A 22,477-nucleotide genomic window follows, 5' to 3' on the forward strand; every position below is an offset into this window, starting at 1 on the left:
TCTTGTGGTCAGTACATCAGAGGTGCATCATGCAAGCAGCTGACTTGACGATTCTTAATTCATCTCCCTCAGAACCTGATCCCACAACCCTTGCCCACGTGAGTAGTCCTTAATTGTGCAATTGGTCCCACTGAAGCTAGCTGGATTTTTTGCATGAATAAGGATTAGTCACATAAATCTAGGTTGCAGATTGGGCCCTTAGAATCTAACTGGTTCTGATAGGCGCTCCCAACTCATTGAATGTTTTTCAGGAGGAATGCAACTTGCTGAACATGAAGTGCCTGAAATCTTGGTGTGAGGGAGATGACTGTTGTTTAATATGTTAGGTGGAGGGGCAAAGGATAAGGTGTATTTCAGCTATGAAAGAAACAAACGGCTCAAAGAAAAAGCTAAAATGTGCCGGACTTCTGGCAGCACACGGGTCCTACCTTTCAAGAGACCTTCATGGTCCATGTGGATAGGACAAGGTGGAAAGGAGAAGAAAGAATGGGAATAAAACAGAGAGAAGCAGAAAGAGCCGGATCAGAGAGAGATATGATGAGGTATGCATTTAAAGGGGCAGACGCTGAAACACCACTGTGTTCCTCGAGGGGCAATTGCCTCGTTATACCAAATGGAATTGGTGTTACGTTCCTAGCTGGCTGAACCTCACTGGCTCCCCCTCAAAAGTTAATACCCAATAAAAGAAAGTATCAGGCGGTCAGAAAACAGATTATTTGCAGATGTGCTACAGGGTGTGCCTGTCCTGGGAGCCAGCTGGATGGCCTGCAGTCACTGCTGTCAGTGGCAGCATCTAGAATAAGCTGCCTGAGGCTTAGCCGAGTGGCTCTCCCATTTTTTTGCCCCCTTTCATCTCTCTGGTTTTTCAGTTGAATGTCGTGCTGGTGAAAGGTGGTGCACTGACGACCCTGGAACCTGAAGGTGACCCACGCTGGTCCAGGGACCGCAGGCTCCTCCCAGAAAGGCCCAGTGGGACCTCCTCTAGGGATAAGAGGACAGTTCTCTCTCCATGGCCCATTCTGTTCCTGGTCTCTGCTGTAGACTGGCTGCAGTGGACGGGCTGGCACTACTTGTGATATCAACACCTTGTTGCTGGGAACTGAAATGAGACCTACTGAACTCTTTACACATAGGTCACTGAACAGCTGGCAGAGAGCATCACGTCTTTGTCAGTCAGTCTGGGCTGGAAGCGAACTGGAGCCCTACAGGTGAAAGGCTCCAGCTCCCTGAGCTCTCCAGCCAACTTCCCCCTTCACAGCGCTAAGTTCCATTTGAATCATTTGGTAGAATGAGGCATGGGCACTGGCACTGAACGTTGTCCAAAGATAATGGTCTCCCACTTTGAAAATAGGCTCCTCAGCTCAGCCTCTGCACAGGGTGACCATTGCTCTTTCAGCGGACTCGAGAGATGCGACAGTATCTCGTAATTACAGGCTGCGGAGATTTGAAAGCAGCATGCACAGGCCATTACGGATGAGCGCACATCAGACATGCTTATGTGGCGGTGTGGAGGGAAACCAAAGAACTCCCGTCAGCAAAAATTCTGTCCTCCTCTTAAACTCTATTTGTTACCTTCCTTCAGCCTAACATCACAACCATTCTGAATCTTAATCAGCCAACCAGACTTCATACCAATTCTTCGGGTTCACCTTCCTCTCTGTTGGCTTAAGGGAGGCCTTGTTTCCCCCACCCTTCTCTGTAACCTTGGGACATTGTGGTCTGATTCTCCGGAAGAGAATCCAGCTAGAAGATAGTATTGTCATGTCTGGTTCTGCACTGCATGGTTGGGCTAGTAATGATACTTCAGACACTTCCAAGATGCCTGTGATTTGAGCACCTCAGAACTTTACACCAATGCTAATCTAAAGCCAGATTCTGACGCTCGTACACTGAGTGGAACCTTCTTCCACAAGCTGACATAACGCGGGCCAGGCTTACGCTAAAAAGTTAGGTCGACCCAACTATGTCACTCGGGGCGTGAAAAATCCACACCCCTGAGCGATGGAGTTAAGCTGGCCTAACCCCAGGTGTAGACGGCGCTAGGTTGAAGGAAGAATTCTTCTGTAGACCTACCCACTGCTTCTCGGGGAGGAGGATTAGCTACAGCGATGGGAGAGCCCCTCCCGTTGCTGGAGGGAGTTTTTACATTGAAGTGCTCCAGCAGCGTTTGTAGTGAAGACAGAGCCGAAGTCACTACTCGCTCTGGGGTAGAATCTGCCCCAGTTAAACCCCTTGATAGTGCCGAGAGGTAGATGACCGCTAGGATACACTATAAGGAGACAGCCCCCTTTAAAAATACCTCCACTGAGGTAGCAAAAAACTCCCCAAATCAACCAACCGACTATGCTGGGTTTTTTTATATATATAAATTGCATCTAAGTTGTCTGTCATTTCCCTCCCTCTGACCTCTGCCTTTTGATGACAAGCTCTTCAGAACAGGGGCTGTCCTTTAGCATTTGGAAAGCACCCAGCATGTAATGGGAGCTACCACATATTAGCAATGAAGAGGCATTTCCGATCCCTTCCCATTGTCCTGACAAATGTCCTGCTGCCTGGACGGTGCTTGGGCAGTAAAGGGAACCCTACAGAACGGTTCCTGCTGTGGTAGGATGGCAGCCAAGCTAAGGGCTGGGTTTTCCTCTTCCATCGGCTGGTGGTGATCACGTTTTAAATAGCCACAGTGCCTTATAGTCAATAGTGCTTCATAAATGCTTTATATATACCCCTTGGGGGTGGAAATAAGGGAAAATTTTGGCCTCAGGCTCCAGGGCAAACCCCTGCTCTTTATATAAAGTGCCACAGGGTGCCTGTCCATGCAGAAAAAAACAGAGCTCGAGTTGTTAAGGTCTTGGCTGAAAGAACCACAAGCTGGAATTGAATTTGCCATTATTTGAATCAGCTCTTTCCTGAGCGTTCAGATATTTCAAACCTGCAGCTCATTCCGCTAAGCAGTTCCGAAAGGAAGCGACCTATAAGGGCATGTGCCCGGTCACCGAGTGACTACTTAAATTAAAGTGACCGAGACCCAACAGTGAGATGTACAGCTATAAACGTTATGGATCGTGTCTGCACTCCACAGGGTTTCAGCAACACTGATGAAATTCCCAAAGTCCGTCCCATGTGCGCTGGGCCCTGTGAAACCTGAAATGGACCCGCTAGGGGCTGGTCGCTCTTTTATTGTTCTCAAGTCCTGGTCAGGGATATCCTCGGACTTGTACACAGTGCATGGAAAATAAGTTACAATCATTAATGTAAATTGCAATGAACTTTCGTAAGCTATTCTGTCAAGGTGAGCTTGCCCTTATCACAATAACTATTTCCCACCAGCAGAACAGCCTCTCAGAGTGAATAAATTCACTCTGGCTGCCTGCAGGCTAATAAACCATATTGTGTTCCAGTCCTGCTGTGTCCCACTGAGCCAGCTGGGCTGGCTTCTTAGCACTGGCAGAAGGTGATAAACAAAGCAAGTCCCTTCCATGTGATTATCTTGTCAGAACCTCACCACTGGGTGCTTGACGGACGGCTTGGCGTCAGAGTGCAGGCATGCACAGAGTAGGCTGCTCTTGCAAAATGAACATTCAGCTATTGGGGGCACGGACTGTGGCTGAAGCGACAGAAGACAGCCTAAGCAACCAGTTGGTGCAAACTGACGTTCCGATGGCGTAGCATGAGAGCTCTAAATCCACAGCTCAAACATGCAAGGGATTGAGAGTGTGGAGGAGGAGTTTCTATTTGTCTGACCTTCCAATGTGTTAGCTTTTCGGTTTTTGCTGGGGGTTTATTTGCATCCTGTATCTTTGCATATGCCATGCAGAAAATGAAACAGCTCTGGTCACATGGCATCCTCTTGAGAAAAACAGCCACAACTGGAACATAATTACTGTAGCAACTTGCTACTAAATGACACAAACATGATTGTCCAGAAGGATCCAGTTATTTTGCCTTTTATTCATATAGCTGTCTGGGGCGCTACGGTCCTGTGCAGCTTGATACCAAAGCATCATAGCTTGCTCTGCATTTTAAATAAGTCCTTCCCATCTCTGGTATTTCAGTTTATCATCTAGTAATGCTGGGAATATTGTGCAATAGCACAGAGCTTAATCTAAAAACTCATTAAATCAGGGGAAAGAGTCCCATTGACGGCAGTGGGCTTTGGATCAAACCTCTATGGAAAGGTTCACGGCAGTTACTTAAGTAAAAGAAAATCATAATGTAAAAACAAGCTACAGAGACTCGAAGGAGCAGGGACGCTGTAAATCCCAGTTACTAATATTCTAAAAGGCAAGAAAATTAAAGAGCTGGCAATTTTACCCCTTTTCTTTCTTTGGAAGCAATGAGGAAACCAATGTGGAGCTGTGAAGACAAAACCACACGCAGCCACAGAAACTCACTTAGGCCCTTGTTAAAGTATTGTAGTGGCTGGATGGAGACATGGCTGTTGTTCTTTCAAGGATGCCATTGAGTTTGAGAGGGGCTGATAAGATGTGGGGTAGGTCACAGCTCTTGGAGCAGTGTCTGTTAGACAGTGAAAGGCATATTTCAATGGAGTTTGTTGGGATCCTCTAGGGTACGGTCCGGCATCTGATTCCATACAGGTCCCCCTGTATGTATTATGGAGTTCTTACAGGCTCTGAGGGCTTATTTGAACAGCTTTGGGACATCTCTTTTCTCGATAGCGCACTAACGCTAAGAAAAAGACTGAGCAACAGAGTGTCAAGTGGCTGTAATAGCCTTGCACTGTCTCAGGATCTTTGGCTCTTGGTGTGTTACTGTGTGTGTCTGAGGCCAGTTTCCTCCCAAGGGGAACGATCTTGCCCCCAGTGATTGTTGTCAGAGCATTCTCTGCCTCAAGAACGCAGAGGGTGGAGAAAGAAGGAAACCTTTTCAGAACATTCTAGTTTGGTTACTTTTCTGGATATTTAGGCAGGAATGTCTCCTTTTGTAGAGATCTTGCACAGTGGGAGACAGGAGGAAAAGGAAAAGGAAGGTGAAAAGTAATTCATGAGAGTGCAGTGCCTTGATGATAGTTATGTGGGGCGGGGGAGAACAGAAGGGGTGAGACTGGAGTCGGGCAGGTGGTGGGATAGAAGTGGCTTACTGAACACACATGCCAAGTAGAGACATACCTGTAGTCAAATGACGGATCATCTACTTTGTGGTCTTCATGATCTAGGACTTCAACTTTTTCACGCACTGTGATAAGCACACCAACAAGCAAAAGTTAAGTTAAATATGGGAGATTTTAAAAAGCTAGCTGCGTAGTTTCAAGGACCTCCTTCTTTCGAGGGTGTGTGTTGTGTTTGTGTTTGTTTTTTGTTTTTTGCTAAGGAATGTGGGTGAGGAGAATACAAAGCGAGGACGGTAACTGACATGGAAACTGAGTGAGACAGTGCTCTTACACATCTGATCAAGAGCCCTTGGCAAACATACTGGGAAAGTCATTATAAATCATTTCATGTTTTTAATCTCCAAAAGAGCTGTCGTTCTATTGGGATGGGTTTATTTAGAAATCAAAGAATAACTTTGTAGGGGTCAGTGGAGAGAAGTATCACACAATCCCAGCCAGGAAGGGACTCCTGGATTCAACTGGGTCTACCGTGGGTTCCATTAAAATCTTGCACTGCAGTATCTACCTGGCCACTGGTATTGGCGGTTATTTCCTGCGTTAAGGGCGCCTGATTTGCCACTGCTACTCTGGCACAACTCCCTTGATTTTACAGATGTAAAAGTGGAGTGTAACAAAGGTGAATTAGACCCTGAATGAGGAATGTTGCAAATACCGTGAAAGATTTTATCGGGAGTGGGACACAACAGGAGTTTAAGGGTGCCAATTGTATCCATTTCTTTATCAAGCCTTAAGCGTGGGTTTAAAGTGGTGCATGAGATACAATTATTATGCTCGTGGTTTTAATTCTTTCTAATGAGGCTCCAGTGTTGAATAGATGAAGCAATTTAAAGAGTCAACATTTGCCAGCTGTTGCCATACAGTAAACAGATACATCCCATTCTAAGTATAGTGGAAGTAATGATCTGATAATATTACTGTGGGGCAGCTGTTGGCAAATGCTGACTATTGTACTTCATGCACAGTAGCCTTTCATCTGAGCAGCTCCGTGTGCCCTACATTAGCCCCAGGGGTCAGTATTATTCTCTTCCCTGGAAGGAATTATCTGCATTGGGATCAGAACACAGGCCATTATTAATACTGCAATTTGACCTCACGTCTGTCTCTCTTATCTCCTGTGAAGCAACTGCAGGATATTTGCCCTGTACCTTACTTGGGACCCAATCCTGCAAGCTTTCTGGCTGCAGGGCTGTGTTGACTGGAATAGGAGTCCTACATACGGAGGGGCTTGCAGAATCGGGTACTGAGCGTTACCACAATGCTTGGATACCAAGGTGTAGGAACTCAAATGGCTATAGAGGGGGCATCGTTGGGTGAATTCTCCTAAGTCCGGTCTCTGCCTTGGGAAAATTTCAATGAGATGTTTGCAGGAAGAGATCCTTTTGCAGAGAGAGAGAGAGAAGCCTATTTGTTGAGCAGATGTCAGGTCACTCTTAAGAGCAATGAACTATGCAGCCTTTCTCCCGCATAGCAAGCATAGCACAGAGCACTCACTTCACCTTTAATTAACTGAAATTCTTTCTGGTACCACTAATTTTCATACCAGGGAGGAATAAAAACACTTTGACTCAGAAGTGTGTAGCGGATATCAGTAAAGCTGACTTAGCTCCAGAAAGCGTAGGGGTTTCTTTAAACTCAACAGCGTGAATAAGATTGTGCTGGATATTGCTCTTACCTGGATATTTCCCGCCTCTGCTTCTCTTAATGAAGCACACTATCAACAAAATCAGAACCAGAAGCGCAATGGCACACATCAGCCCAATAAACCAGCCCTGGGTTGCAATGTCCACTTGGTTCTTGGTATAAGCTGGTAAGAGGAATGTCAAGAAAACAAGTTAAAAATGACAGAATCTAACAGCAGAGAGAATTAAAAACACTGAGCCAATTGGCTAGGAAAACCCAGTTCACCAGTTCACAAATGATCCATCTCTACAACCACATTTCTGCATTGTGTGTGGGTTTGTGTATTGATCAGTTTGGTATCTGAGATTACATGGGAATATAGGCTGTGTTTTTTATGTGGTTTTTTTTTTTTTTAAACTTTAAAAAGCATTGTCAACTCAAAATTCTGGCCGGAGCTGTGCATGGCAGAGGATCACAACCAACATAAATAAAATAGATTTAGTACAGACTAATGAAGGGTGTATAAAAATGAAGGCAAAAGAAGCTGGGTAACAGATTTGATCATCCATTTACAGTGATGGGAAGTAAGCAGAAAGCTATATTTCAGGCGGCCTCCATAAATGGGGTGTGAAATTCATCCAAGAAGCATCTAAAAGCCTTTATTTTCCTGGCATGCAGTTAGAACAAAAGCACCAAATATAGAAAGTTCCCTGACTCTGCTGTGCTCTGTGCATGCAGTGGCAGAGTTGGGGAGAACCTCTTAGGGAATAACCCCAGGTCAGCATTTGGTATAGTGGCTCCAGCGCTGGTTCTTAAGCTAGGACAAGCCAGAGTTTCCATTAATCAGGCTACCCTTACTTTTAACTCTTGCTTAGAAGGCAGCTCTGGTGTGGCTCCACCACTTTTGCTCGCTCTGGGCAATGCCGGAGTATAGACCAGGACCTAGGTGGTACAACTTATCTTGTTTGATAAAGTGTCAAATTCCCTGCCGACCCGGTTGAAAAGAGCCATCCCCGCTGATGTGAGGAAACGTGACCAACCCGAGGTGACCAGGCTTTGCCACAACAGGTGCTGAACTCGGTTGACCCTGTCCACCCCAGTGGGGAGGTCAGGGAGCTATATCTGGCACCCGAGAATTTTCCTAGGCAGATTTCCTAGTGGAGATCCCTGATGGCAGATCCTTGATGAGCAATCCTTGGATTCCAAGAAGAGGAGACTTGGCCCTAGAGCCCTGAAAGATGATATGTCTCCTTGCTGGAGGGGGCTCTCTATTACACAGCTTATTTCATACGACAAGGCCATCCATCAGAATTTAATATTAAGCAAGTAAAAGTATCCCAACACTTAACTCCAGTCCCTGAGCTGCCTTCTACAACATGCTGGCAATGGTTATTTGCAGCTCCTAAACACAGTAGGACAAACAAAGCTCTAGCCTATAAATAGCAACTCTCTGCTATTTTCTGGCTCTCCTAATTGACATGCACCTGGTATTCAGCAAAACAGAGCAGAGAATAACCTTCAGTGCATTAGCGGGCTAAATGTAACCAGACTGCAGTGTAAATATAGATATTCATGGCAAGAGAGATGGGGGACTGCCAGGGTCTGACTCCGATGGGTTCAAAAATCTGAGCCAGAATTTGCTAGGGTTCATTCTGACAGGACTAAGATGGCGAATACCTACTATTAATTCTCTTGTGATAAAGAAAACAACCTCAACTAGATTGGTTTTGTTTTTTGTTCATCTGACACCGGCTATGAGGAACCAGTACCAGAATCCTTAATATGCTACATTTGTTTAATATCACCTAGCGAGGTAAACAATATCAAATTCTAATGTGAACAAGGGCTCAGAGCCAGTCGACCACCCAGCTTATCTAGTGCTCAGTACCATCTTCCACAGGCACAGATCGTCATAAGTAGTGAAACACACTCATACAGTTAGATCCTTAATCAACCCTACTTCGGACCAGCCTTCACGCAGTTACACTCGGTGCAATGACGCTTTTGCTCATGTGGGCCCCATCCCGCAATTTTTTACTCTGGCCAAAATTCCATCAAGGACTGCAGAATCAGATGCCATGGCTTTTAAGTCAGGAGGGGTGGGAAGGATATTTTCCCTTTGGGTATTTTTCCACTTGAATGCATGCAATTCAAAGTAAGGTGAATGGGAACTGTGTGCATGCGGTGACCAACCACATCTAATGTCCTTATTCAGAATGTCAGCAGCAAATAATGCCTGAGAACTTTGAATTTACCCACATTTTAGAATCACCCAATTCTTTCATGACAAGTGGTCACAGAGGACTGGATCTGCCAAATAGTGCTGATGTTATACCAGCTATTTTAGATGAAGACAGAGAATATGAATGACATGGGGAAAAGCATGTTTTGTTGGGAAGCTCTCTTAGGATGATCCCTGATTAGGTTCTGCAAGCCTTGCTTGCATCAGTGTTCCAGCTGAAGTCCATGGGACTACTCATATGAGCAAAAGCCCACAGAATCAGACTTTAATTTCATTTCATCTTAATACATTCCCCAAACTGATCATTTTTGGATTGTGCTCAAACATGGTAACATGATGTTTTTAGAGATACTATACAAAGTAACACCCATATAAATACACTCTGAAACCTACACATAAAAGCCTATCTAAAAGAGGCATGGTATACTGGTCAACACCGTCAAAAATGGGTTTAATTTTAAACATTCCAGAGCCAGGGCGTTCCATACCTTTAAACACAACGTTAGGATATTTCATATCTTTTTTTTTTTTTTTTGCCATGACAATTCATGCTTTCCCTAAAAATTGAACCCTGATCAAACTGAAACCCTGATGTTAGTGTGGATGTTTACAGCTAAACTGCTACAAAGATTAGGATTGTTCAAGGGGGAAAAAGAAAAAAGGAGTTTTTACTAATGAAAATGGAGTTAGAACCTTGCACGGTGAATTGGCATAGCTCTATTACTGATTTATGCCAGCTGAGGATCTGACCCAAGAGTTTTAGGAGGAGATTTTCAATGCACAAAAGGGAGTCAGGCCAGCTGTATCCTAGGAACTTTAGCTGGTATGGTAGTGTTGGTTGAGCGGGCTGCTTTTTTTAAAAAAAACATTATTATACTGCCAAAACCCTAGTGTAGACACAGTTATAGCTGATTTCAGTTGGCAAACTGGTATAATATCTACCGGAAATAGCACTTTTTTATCAGTGGAAGCTGCATCTTCACTAGGAGGGTTTGCTGGTATAGCTGTACTGGCAAACCTTCTGTAGCGTAGGTGTCCAGTTCTCATTGACTTTCAATGGGAGTCAGCTGCCAACTTAAACATTTCCCCCTTTAACACTGTCAGCTGGTATTCTGTGCATGCCCCTTTTCTACTAAAGGACCCGCTCTCTGGGAGCTGAACCCTCTTTAAAGATGCAAGTTTTTATAATGAAAGGGGTGAGATAATTTAATGGAGTTGAGAATTGGATTAGAGTAACAATGTTCGTGGTGGAGGTGGGGGAAGTAAAATTATACTGGAGAGCTTTGAACTGAAAGGAAATTGTATTAGCAATGCTAACAGGATGGGATTTCTACAGGGAAACAATGCTGAGAAATGGAGTGGTTCTTAACTGAAAGCAAAAACCACCTGAAAGAAAAGCATCATGCCACTGTGGAATGAGGCCAGATTTGCCACAGCAGGGAGTGTTTTAAACAGAGGGTCTTTCACTAGGATAGTGGAACTGGGCTACTGTCAAAGTAGGCTGATAATTGCCATCCCTACCCCCCCAAAAAATCACATGATGCCAAAATTACACCTACAGCAAACCTATATTTAGTGTAAACAGAGTGACTGATCACAGCTTTTGGAAAAAAAGGGAATAGATGGGTGGCTGTAATTTGACAGGATGTTTTGATCTGCCTTTATGCACGGCCAGCAATTTAGCTAAATAAAAGAAAGAAGCCGTGTAATCCAAGAGGCATCAATTTGAAACACCGTTGCACTGACTTTGGATTTCCTGAATTAATTATAAACTGAGATTCAAAACATGCTTTGACTAAAAATGACAAGCTTATGAACTGACAGCGAAATCGGTCATAAACCACTGACCAAGCGATTAGCAAAACTCACGTGCCATTTCTCTGAAGGCTGAATCTTGGACTGGGTTTAAAGAGGTAACTGTGCTTCATGTTGTAGGTGGTCTTTACAGTCGGCTTCACTGTACTGTTGCTTGTATGACAGCTAATTTGCTCCAAAAATTTGCATGTGGGGTTAACTGTGGGTAGGATTTTCAAAGCTGCCCAGAACCAGGAAACCAGTTCCCATTAAAATCAACAGCGATTGAGCATCCAAGCCCTTTAGGTGGTCTTGAAAATCTCAGCCTATAATTATACTGTATGAAAAATACTATGTTTATTGTATGGCAATGAGCCCACATGTTGTACTAACAGTACTGTAAGCTATCGTATTTGATCATTTTTGTAGACAACGGTGTGTGTTCATACGTACGCATACATATGTATATAGAGAGAGATAAAATACTGCGCACAGAAAGACATGCAGCAAAAATATGTATCCAGTGCTAGTTTGATTTTTATACACTGTTGGTTTCTAGGTACCAATGTAACTGGTACGTTTTGAGAAAATTGCATCCTCCTTCCCACGTTTTTAAGGGGTGAAAAAAGGAAACCCCCCCTTCTTTTTAAATCAAGCTACATTTGTAGTTAAGCATCACTTACAACTGGAAAGCACTGTTCTGATTAACCAAAAGCTCAATAACGTCGGCAGAGAAGTCAGAGTGCAGTATACTGCAGCCGCGGTGCAGGTGGGCTATTTCAATTTGAATGCAGATAAATAAGCAGCAACCTCTAGAATAGATATTTGCAAAACATAACCAAAAAAAATGGACAGTGCTTTCTTGTCATAAAACATTAATGATGGCACATGATGGGGCAGTGGACTCTCAACCCTCACGTCAGTAGCATCCAGCCAGGATAAAAATGAAACTGCAGCATGCATGCATGCATAAACGATTGATAGCTTTGTGGATCCCATGGTGATAGGGCTAGGGTAGTCATCTGGACTTTATCAGAGGAATAAAGATGGTGACTCCTCGAATTTTAATGCCAATATAATAAGCAGCCCTTCAAATATAGAAAATGTGGATTTTGGAATAACAAAAATAAAGGTATAGTGCATATCAAAATCAAGCAAACTACTTGCTTTTTGGATTCCCTCGACCTTGATTTCCCTTGTGGTTCCTATGCATGAGAGCCCCGCAAGAAGGGGTACAGAGGCAGGCGGGTAAAGAGATATGTCTGTCTAAAATGGGCAACGTACAGCTATTCACAAAGAAGAAAATAGGAACATCTTCTAGAAACAGTGAGAGGGGCAAAGGAGATAGTGTTGGGATCTGGATTAGGTTTGGGATTCAGAATTAGAGACAAAATCAAGGCTAACGTGTGGCAACCGGAGGTGTTCTGGAAATCTTCCAGGCCACATCTGAACTGGAAAATAGCCTCCTTTCAGTTTTGGATCCAAACAAAACCCGAAACTGTAGGGGCAAACTCAGATTTAGGGACTTGAAGCCAAAATGCTCAAACTTAGAAGGTTTTTTGGATTTGAGGTTCCAGTTCTAAAAGTATAGCCACAAAAATGGCCCTAGCTCGGAACACCCGTACTCCATACACCACGCAGTGTAAAGTAGCTTAGAAATAGGACAAACCCAAGTCAAACTAACCCTTCTCCCCCCAAGGCTGTCCTTAAAGGATTCTTTACAAAGATGGTGATAAGAGACACATTGTGGTGTGGGTTTCACCATTTTTCACAGGATAATAGTGGTTAGAGATGAAAGAGGCAGATCAGACTGAGTCAGTTCCCAGGCAAGGTCAGGCTGTACTTCCAAGGTACCATATACTTGCTAGAATTTTATCAGAGTTGTGCATTGTTATACAAAGACGCTGCATGAATATTAGCATTTTCCATCTGTCATGTTAGCATCTTATGGTATAAGGATAACTCAATATAGTTAAGGACACCAGCACTGTGAACTTCACAAATAAGATACAGAAAGGCCAAATTCTCCTCCGCATCTCCATCTGGAGCACTGCATGATGCAAGTGCAAACAGAATTTGTTTCAGGGTTTCCTACTTAAAGAGAGATTGTGGAGCACTATATTTTGCTTTCAAGGTCCTACATAAAGGTTGGTTATTGTTTGTTTTTCAAATAAATATTTAGGGCCAAATTTCAACAGGCATCACGGAGATAGCTCCTGCCACAAAATCCATGGCTGACCGTGTTATCCCTATTATGGTTCTACCAAAACTCATGGAATGATAACACAGAGGTTTTAAATAAACGAGGCCTGATCCAACAACCATGGAAGTCAATAAGCGTCTTTCCATTGGCTTCAGTGGGCTCTGTAGCAAGCCTATAATTAGCATGCTATAAAATGCAGTCAGGTGATAATCCCGGAAAAATTGCTCATGCAATTATACATGTTGTTCCCGGAGTACTATACCTGCCTTCTTATGCATCTGTAAAGTCCTATGCACATACCCCTCTGTGACCCCCTCTGTGGGCCTTTTACAAACATTACATTCCCCTGGCATTATTCCTCATCCGTATCTTGTCATGAAGGTATGAACACCCATTCCTGCAATAACCCAGGTATAAAGACACAGATGCTTTGCTGTGCCAGAACAACCACCACCACCACAAGAAGCAGCACACAAGTGAAAGTGCAAACACAAAGCCTGCAGTAACCAGCAGCACCCTTTGCAGGAGTCTGTCTTAATGTTTTAAGCATAGCTGCGTGACAAGCGCATGGTCTCTACCCTTATTGTAGGATTCCTTGTTTCAAATGGAGCTTGTTACATTATTGGCTGCACCAGGGATTTTGGTTTTCATAACGTGCAGTTGAGACAATGTTAGCTGACTGTGGGAATTTTATTGCTTCTTGAGCCAGCGCTATAATAAGGGCAGAGAGGGCACAATGTCAGTGGAGTGAATGAAATTTGCTCCATGCATGGTCATGGCCAAACCTCCCCAGCAAGAAGATACAGCACACAAGTGGTAAAGCTCAGGATGGGATGAAATGTCTTGGAAAGGTGTCACACAGCGGGGCTGGAACCCCTCTCACCTGAGCTTGTCGTAAAGGTTATGTAAGAGGTTTTGCTGGGGCTAGACCATTTGGGAAAAACCCACAACTGGTACGTCATCCCGGGGGTAAGGTCAGCCAGCTGCACGGAGGAAGGGGTCTGAGCTTTAACAGGGATAGATCTCACTGTATTGTTACCTGAGAAACAGAAACCTCACATCAAAACCAGGCGGCAGGAAGCTCAGACATATTAGTGTCGACTGCATTATGCTACACCTCTCTGTTGAGCAGAAATAATATAATTTGATGGACCGGGATCATAACATTTTAATGTCCTCAGTGTCTGTGATTACTGCCCATTTGGGAATATCGAAAATGCAATGATACAGGTAAATGACAGTGCTTTAATAGCACCCCCATTTGTCGCATTGAAAATGGCTTCGTAACCACCCAGGAGACCTCTCTCTATTGTTAGAACCCGGGGGAGCTCTTTTGCTAACCAGTCTTTAGGTTTGGGTGTCTGGGGGAATCAGAGCAGTGTGGTCACAGAGGAGGGGTCTGGAATTTGTCTACTCCCGCTGATCAGATAAAGCCAGTCTGCTGACTTACAGGGCACGGGGTTAGAGCTGTCTCTCAAGCCTTTGAGAAGAAGGGGTTGATAGCAGAATCTGCACACGAGTTTTCTTTGCAGGACAGAAATCTACATCTACTGGTGTTGGTTAATGAATCACTGATGGTTGTAAGCATTTTGAAAGACTGACTCGATGTGCATGATTGTGTCCCTGCTAGTGGTAGGCCCACATAGAGCCTCTTGCAAGTTGGGAAGCTGCTCCTTCAGCTCAAATGGGCAGGGTCTTGTGCTGCTGATAGTCCATAGGTTCATGTGTAACAAACCCAATTTCCGGCCATACACGAGGACTGAACCCGGGACCATGTGTGGGGCATATTTTATACCTTTAAATAAAATCTGCAGCACTCAGCAGAGAAAAGGGTATTTTTTTGCTGGGGGCTTATAGAAAATTGGGACAACCTGTATCGCAAATGGGTAAATGCCTAATGCTGTGGTGGTCTAGCAGGGGAAGGGGAATGCTACATGGCAGCTCAGCACTAATGTCCAGTTTAAATTGAGGCAGGAGTTATGGAAAAGCCTGTTGGCTGCATGGTGAATACCACACTGTAGTCTTGGCTTGAAACATCATAGGGTGCAGGCAATTTAAATGGGTAGGTAGTTAGCAGAGAATGAACAGATTGGTGAAAGTCTAATAGCCCAAGCTCAGACCTCCCTTCCTTCTAGGGGTGCTTGTGGTATATGCTGTAGCCAAGACAACTTTCAGCCTCTGTGTAAGAGGCCTGGCACTAGTATAAAGAGGTGGGAAAGCTCTTTGAGTCCTTTCTGACAAAGACAGAAGGGATCTGGTTGCTCCAGTGGCAAGGGAATCTGAAAGAATTAAATGGAAACCAGCACTACCGTTTGTATGAGCAGTTCAACTCCACTGCGGTTTGCAAATGGCAACTGAATAAGTGCAGTTTTCCAAGATATAGGAGCATCTTTAGACCCTTTTGGGGATCGACAGTAAGAGGTCTCCTGGGGAGTTTTCCTGAAAGGAGATTTGGGAGGCACCATCTGATGATGCGAATATCCCAGATCCTGAAATCCTTACTCAGGCACAACTCCCATTGGAGCCTGTCCTGAGGAGGGACTTCAGCATCTGGCCTCATGTTAGGCACAAGCTGTATGTGTTTAAGATTTCTCTGCACTGAACAGGAGTACTAGGGATGGAAGAGACCAGCACGCGAAGCTCCGAGAAATGCATTGCATTCTACTATGTTAAGAGCAAGCATTAGGGAGTTGAGCGCCTGATGAGTATTGCAAATTCTGGAGTATGATGCAGAAGGGAAGAAGATAAACTAATTTCCTTAAACCAGTACTGTGAACTGCAAATATTGCTTTGCCTCATAATTAAAGGTGTGGAAGCCTTACAGAGGGAACAGGTACTGTCTGGCAATCAAAGGGATTCTAAGTAGCATGTGAGTTCATCTCTAGAACAGTGCTGTAAACAAAGTTAGATCACTGTCAAGAATTAGAAGACTGTTTAAATTCATACCAGACATTATGAAATGTTCGGGAAATAGATGCAAACAGTGTACGTTACTATCTGCCTATTGACACCACAAAAGCAATATTTAAAAAACAAAAACAAAAAAAACCCCTGACAGGTGCCAGCTTTGAATTTCCAGGCCAGATAGAGCCCTGTAATTTTATGAGACAATGGAATCTATTATACAGGAGTAACTGATCACAGGTGATTCTGCCCTTTTCATTCCAAAGTAGGTACTTTTTTTTTCTTTTTTTTTTTTTTTTTACTGTTGTGCCATAGATTATCTATTAAAAGTATTCATTTTCCTCTCCTTAAGAATTTGTTCCCAATTTGGTTGGTCTTTTCTATAGCCCTTATTCTCATGACAAGCTGCAGCCCTTACAGCTTCCTTTGGACTCACAAATGAGCAGCCCTGTTAATTCAGAATGCATGGATCTGAACCCTCCATTGCAAGAAATGAAAGGAGAAGGTAACTGCATTTAGAAGAATGGCAAAACACACAATTCCAATGCATTCTTAGTGGCAAAGAGAATCCTTTGCAATTTCCCCCCAGGAACAGGCTGGACAGTAGGTTTCAATACACTGCAGTTAGTTAATATTGCTTAAAGGGGCTCTTTGAAACCTTGAGACCTTACAGGATCTCTAATGGTGTAACAGCCCTGCGGTATCTCCACGCGGTCTGATGCTTACTGGTGATATACTCAACCACAAAGTCAGTTCCAGCAGAAAAATTGTGGCTCCAGGTGATGTTTGCCCAGTTACTGTTAGTGAAAGCTTTTACGTTCCATATGGATGATCCATTCGTGGCTGGTGGACAGGTTAGAACAGGAGTTAGTACTTTGGATTATACACACATGGACCTTAACCTCACATCTGGGTTTGACAAACTATTTCAAAGTTGTTATGAATTATAAAAGTTAAAGCCCCTTGCATTAGTTGGAGGATATGCCCTCCTAGCTAAGTATGCTACACTGCCTAAGGCACGTTTTATTCATTGGCAAATTCAGAACCTGGCTGAAGTCTTAACTCTGAACCTTCAGCCTTGTGGGTGAGTTTAGAATCAAGAGTGCGAGTGCATCACAGCCTGTGTATTTAGGTAACTCCGTTCTTAAATTCAGAGAGGCTCTGCCTCACACGATTGCTAGACTAATGGCTGTATCATAAGTACTGTGCTCCAGCTAAAAGAGTGCCTAACCCAAGGTGACAGAAGCATGCATCAATTCACGGGCTCACTACCACAATCTAGAGGAGGGACTGGGCAAGAACATTTCCATGTTAATAGTCTGCAAACTACATGGTGGATAATGCAATCAAGCTGTTCCTAGCAAGAACACAAGTTACTTTCAAGTTGAGGAATGTCAACATTACTTTGGAGAGTGAGTAAACACCTCTTTATGTTAAATGACAGGTTTCAGAGTAGCAGCTGTGTTAGTCTGTATCCGCAAAAAGAAAAAGAGGACTTGTGGCACCTTAGAGACTAACCAATTTATTACTGTAGCTTGCCCCTGCAAGTGACTTAGGGCTGGTCTAAACTGGCAATTTACAGCACTGCAACTTTCTTGCTCAGGGGTGTGAAAAAACACCCCCCTGAGCGCTGCAAGTTTCAGCGCTGTAAAGCGCCAGTGTAGACAGTGCCACAGCGCTGGGAGCTCCGCCCCTCGTGGAGGTGGTTTTTTAGAGCGCTGGGAGAGCTCTAAAAACGCTCCCGTTAGCGTTGCCAGTGCAGACTAGCCCTTAGAAGAAATTACATTGTGATGTATACATGACACAGTTGCACAGGCTTTGGTGTAGCAAAGTAAAGGCTAGTGATTTCTGACTCCATTCCTGTACTCAGCAGAAAAAATTTAATTCTTAAAAAATGGAAGATTTTTCCATAATATAAATGGATTGCAAAAGGGCATCTCTTTATCTGATTCTTTAGGGCCGTGCAATCCCATTGGATGGACAATGTGGAGCCATGACAAATGGAGTAACTAGAGACTGCTGCAGGAACCCTGCCCCAACAAATCACAGTCAAGGCCCCAAGCCTGTGAAGACTCATACTTGTGGTTAGCTTTATGCGTGTGGGTGCGTAGACCCATGGAAGTCAATGAGACAACTCATGTACATAAGTGTTTTTGCAACACTGGGGTCCAAGTGATATGCTGTCATAGCTGTTCCAATGCAGCATAGTGTTGCTAACTCCCATCATTTTATCATGCACGTAGACATATACTGGTGTTTTTTTTAAAGCCCAGCTGCTGGAGTCAGGTGATTGCAAGAGAATTTCAGCTTTCAGTTAAAACCAAAAGTGAGTTTCTTTCCCTTGCCAAGAAAAGCTTGAAAACATGCACTGAGTGCAGCCTAAAGGTTCTGAAACCAAAAAGGCAAACGAAAAAGAGCCCCACATTTATTATTTAAATAAAATCCTCATGACTTGCGGGGGTCTCACACAAGATTTTTGAACGGCTGGAACTGACAATTCTGGGAGCGTAGCAAGTAAAATTTGGGGATATGGCCAAGGAATAAGAGGATGGAGTCAAATGAGAGAAGAGTTTCTTGACATGTTCCTGTTTCAGAACACAGCAGTTTCTATTGACTGCTACAAAGTGAGATAAATTCAACCAGAGTATCAGTAACCAGTGAGATTATTTGGGCAGCATAGGAGAGGATTGTTAATGTTTCAAGGATCATTGTGTGGGTGTGTTCTTGTACTGACATTGGAGCATACTGGACCCCATTCATCTTATTCAGTGACTTCCCAGAAGCAGAAGAATGTTGTAAAAGGCTTAAATTTTTTTTTTTAAATGTGCAGTTTCTGCATTTCATGCTGAGTTAGTGATAATGGCCCATTTTCACAATTTTTTACTTTAAAATGGTTTGCATTCTGACCACACAGCTTAACATGTTCTCCAGTTTTGAATTTCATAATTCAAAATTCATTTCAGCTGAAAATCGATTCACTTAAAACAAAACAAAACAAAAACTTGCAAAAATGTTGATTTGGTCATTTTGTGGAAACCTAACAAAAACCACATACTTTCAAATCATGAGATGATGGCCCAGAATTTGTTTCCCTCCTCTTAAAAAATGGTGCATTACTTTGTCACAACACTGGTAACTGCATTAATACATGACCTTTCCGCTTATGTTCTGGTGCGTGGTTTGAGACAAACACTGCTGATTTCTTCAGCTTGTTGTGTTGCTATGAGTCTTTTTCAGAGTCACCTTTTCTGTATTGTGGTAGTACGCACTGCTTCTGTGATACTGCCTATTTGCAATTACTGAGAACATTTCTCATGTAGTAATTTGTCTGAGACCTTTCTGGTAGCAGATCCTTTTATGCTGCTTGGTTGTGGAAATCCTGCGTAGGCACTAGGCAGCAGAGTCTGTCTTTGGCCTGGTCTGCATGAGAAAGTTGCATCTCTTCAACGTAAATTGATCTGGTTAAACCAGTCCAAGCCCTTTATGGATGTTCTTACTTCATTTTAAGAGTAGCTTATTGCAGTTTGATTAGCTAATTTCAGCTCAATTGATATGTGGATGAATAGACAGGGGTTTGCATTGGTTTAACATCTTGAGTTAAACTGGTGTAACTTTATCATGTAGACAAGGCATTTAGCTACTCTAGGAGCTAGAGAGAATCATAGACTATCAGGGTTGGAAGGGACCTCAGGAGGTCATCTAGTCCAACCCCCTGCTCAAAGCAGGACAGATTTTTGCCCCAGATCCCTAAATGGCCCCCTCAAGGATTGAACTCACAACCCTGGGTTTAGCAGGCCAATGCTCAAACCACTGAGCTATCCCTCCCACCAAGCAAGGGTTCTGTCTGCATCTAGCAACCCCCAATAAAGAATCCTCTTTGTTTTCATTACTAATTATTGTGATGTTTTTCCTCTATCAAGAGGAACAACAGGGATTTTTTTGCACGTGATCCTTACTTGTACAGTTGTCTACGGGAGCTGAGTCTTAACTATGAACTATTTTGATTGTATTAGCTTCTGCCACAAGCTTAGTGCACTTTTTGGGTAAGTGAATACAAATGATAATGTAGTCATTTATCAGTAAGTACCAGTCTATCTACCAGAGATGCAATTACAGTAACTTCTTTTTTTAAAAAGCAACAGAGACCTCTCTCCATTTTCCCCATCAATAGATTAAGGATATTTAGAATCTTGTTACATTAGCAAGTCCATCCCCATGTAAATGCAGGATGTAGTCCTCCCAGCAGAGACACATGATAAATTGATCCTGGCCCAAAGATGGAACTTGTCTGCATCCTGCAATTTTAAATACTTCCCCAAATTTCCCATGGGCTATAGATCTAGATTGCACTACAAAGAGAGTGGTCAGCATAAACCAACAGAATCCCATGCACAATAATGGGTCTGCTAGCTCAGTTGCTGTGCTTGACTTGATGTGGAATTCTTTATAATAATAATAATAATTAATAATAGAATCCCTTTTCTGAGATGGTAATAGAAGATTTAATAATACTTGGTGACCTTCTGTATGGTCTTCCACCTAATTATTTAAAAAGTTTTGCATACGTTCATTAAAATCACACCACTCCTGGGAGGGTGATATTATCCCCACTGTAAAGATGGAGAACCTGAGGCACAGTGAGTTAGATTCGAACCCAAACTCCTGTGCTTTGACCCCTAGATCCCATTCCCACTGATTTCTTGTTAAGCCACCCGCAAACCACTAAGAAGTTCCCCACTTGTTGGGTTAAATTCCATCCATGGCTTGTTGTTTGAACCTGAGTAGGGACATGGAATAGGTGAAAGGCCCAGCTACAGTTAGTGGGTTAGAGGAAACAGGGAAGCGCAGTACCAAACTCCCGCTTAGTGGTGGCTGTTGGAGCACTCTGCGTAGTGGCTGCAGTGCCGGAGACGGTTGTCGTGGTTGTGGCAGCGGTGGTGATGGTGGTTGTGGCGATGGTCATAGTGCTGGTTAGACTGACTGTAGTTGTAGGCAACGAGGGTGCAGCTGGGAGAGGGAAATGTAAAAACTGCAGTTTTAGAAGAGGTTATATCCTAAGCTCTTTCCATCCCCAAAGGCTAAACGCACGCACAAGAGGGAAAGCAGAGTGGCGTGGCATGACACAGAGAAAAATAGGAGTTGGTGGGAGTGGGGGAACAAACCGAACCATCTGAAATGAGAGAATGAAGCTTAGTTTTCATTTTCTTTCCATGTGCACATTTCAAGCGACAGTCATGCGCTTCAGCGCCAGCAGAGGTGGGTGTGTGGGGGGGCCTGGAATCTCTTGGATAAAGAGAGACGCAAAAAATTCCGTAGGTGAGTGAGAACAAACATGTGAAAAGCAGCAGGAAGTGGGTGAGCTCAGGCCCCAAACAAATAGCCCCCAGTGTCGTTCTGGGCTGGCTGTTGGTTTTATTCCCTTTCCCATGGCTTAACAACTTGCCTCTCTTTTCAGCTGCTCTGCCTTAAATCACCACTACCACCTCTACCCCTTTTGGATTTAAACAGCAAGAACTGGCATCACTGGAATGAGAGAGGAAAAAAAGTGACCTACTTATGTTCTCTTGGAAGATGAACAGAAGGGCCAGTTTCTGCTCCCCATTTTACACCCAGTGTAACTGAGAAGAGACTTTAGCTCAGAGCAGTCAAGTCCCCTTTAAATAAGATTTAGCTCTTAACAAAATATAATAACCCAGTTTGTCACAGACTAGGCAAAGCAAAATTCAATTAGCTTAGCCCACCCTGAACTAGACCAACACCATTTCTGAGCTGACAGCAGTCTGCCTGCAGCCACTTTATCTGTTTCCATTCTAGCTCATCTTAAAGATGCTGGAGACTGTTGGCGCTGAAGAGGCATTTGTAGGACAGGGGATGCAGCTTTCTGTTTTAATCTAGTGGGGGATGACTTCAGCTTTGCCTCCCCCACCTGCCTTTTCTATTTATTTATTTAAGATGAGGTTTGCATAGTCTAGGTTTTCTATAAACCCATTTTCTCCTCACTCCATCCAGATCCCCCTTATGCTGTATTTCAGGAGAGAAAAAGGGATCTAGGATACACCCCTTTCTCTCCTAGTCCATCAATAGTTGTGATGCAAATCTAAAGAATACTGAACCCTATCGACTGATGGTCCAGTAGGTGGAGATTGGTGTTTTTTTCTGTGCTTGACACCACAGGCTGAGTTACGGTATTTAAGAAATCCTTTCACTTCTTGGATTTGTCTACATACTTTGGATAAATCAGGACCCTAATCCTCAAAAGATTTGAATGGGAGAATAGGAGCCAGTGCCTTTAGCTAGGTATATGACTGTAGATGGCCCTTGTTAATAGGAATCACTGGGTGAAATCCTATGACCTGTGCTGTGCAGGAGATCAGACAAGTTGATCACAATAGTCCCTTCTGGCCTTAAAATCTATTACAAATGTAGGTATGAGGGTTATTTTGCTATTTGTAGAAGCGTGTCCAAATGCTCTTAGCTATGAATGAAGGTCAGGCCATGTGAAATATTTGCACCACCACTTGATAACCTAAACCTCAGAGGGTTATTGCCTTGGGCTAAATTTGGATTTGATCGAAAATTAAACAGC

General features: G+C 43.5%; 1 protein-coding gene across 23 annotated transcripts in view; it reads right to left on the reverse strand.

The window, feature by feature from the left end:
- The window catches only part of NFASC (neurofascin), a 179,917-nt gene that overhangs the window by 3,144 nt on the left and 154,296 nt on the right, over nucleotides 1-22,477 (reverse strand). For 12 of the 23 annotated variants that reach the window (XM_074935907.1, XM_074935909.1, XM_074935908.1 and 9 more), the window contains 5 exons: nucleotides 20,743-20,898; nucleotides 16,618-16,734; nucleotides 13,871-14,026; nucleotides 6,801-6,932; nucleotides 5,127-5,193 (listed from right to left, as the gene is read on the reverse strand). In XM_074935907.1, coding sequence (XP_074792008.1) covers nucleotides 5,127-5,193; nucleotides 6,801-6,932; nucleotides 13,871-14,026; nucleotides 16,618-16,734; nucleotides 20,743-20,898 — 628 coding nt within the window. The remainder of the gene's footprint in view (nucleotides 1-5,126; nucleotides 5,194-6,800; nucleotides 6,933-13,870; nucleotides 14,027-16,617; nucleotides 16,735-20,742; nucleotides 20,899-22,477) is intronic. The other 11 variants (XM_074935920.1, XM_074935925.1, XM_074935924.1 and 8 more) reach the window with 3 other exon arrangements.

Source organism: Natator depressus, chromosome 21, assembly GCF_965152275.1.
Source record: "Natator depressus isolate rNatDep1 chromosome 21, rNatDep2.hap1, whole genome shotgun sequence".
NCBI lineage: Eukaryota > Metazoa > Chordata > Testudines > Cheloniidae > Natator > Natator depressus.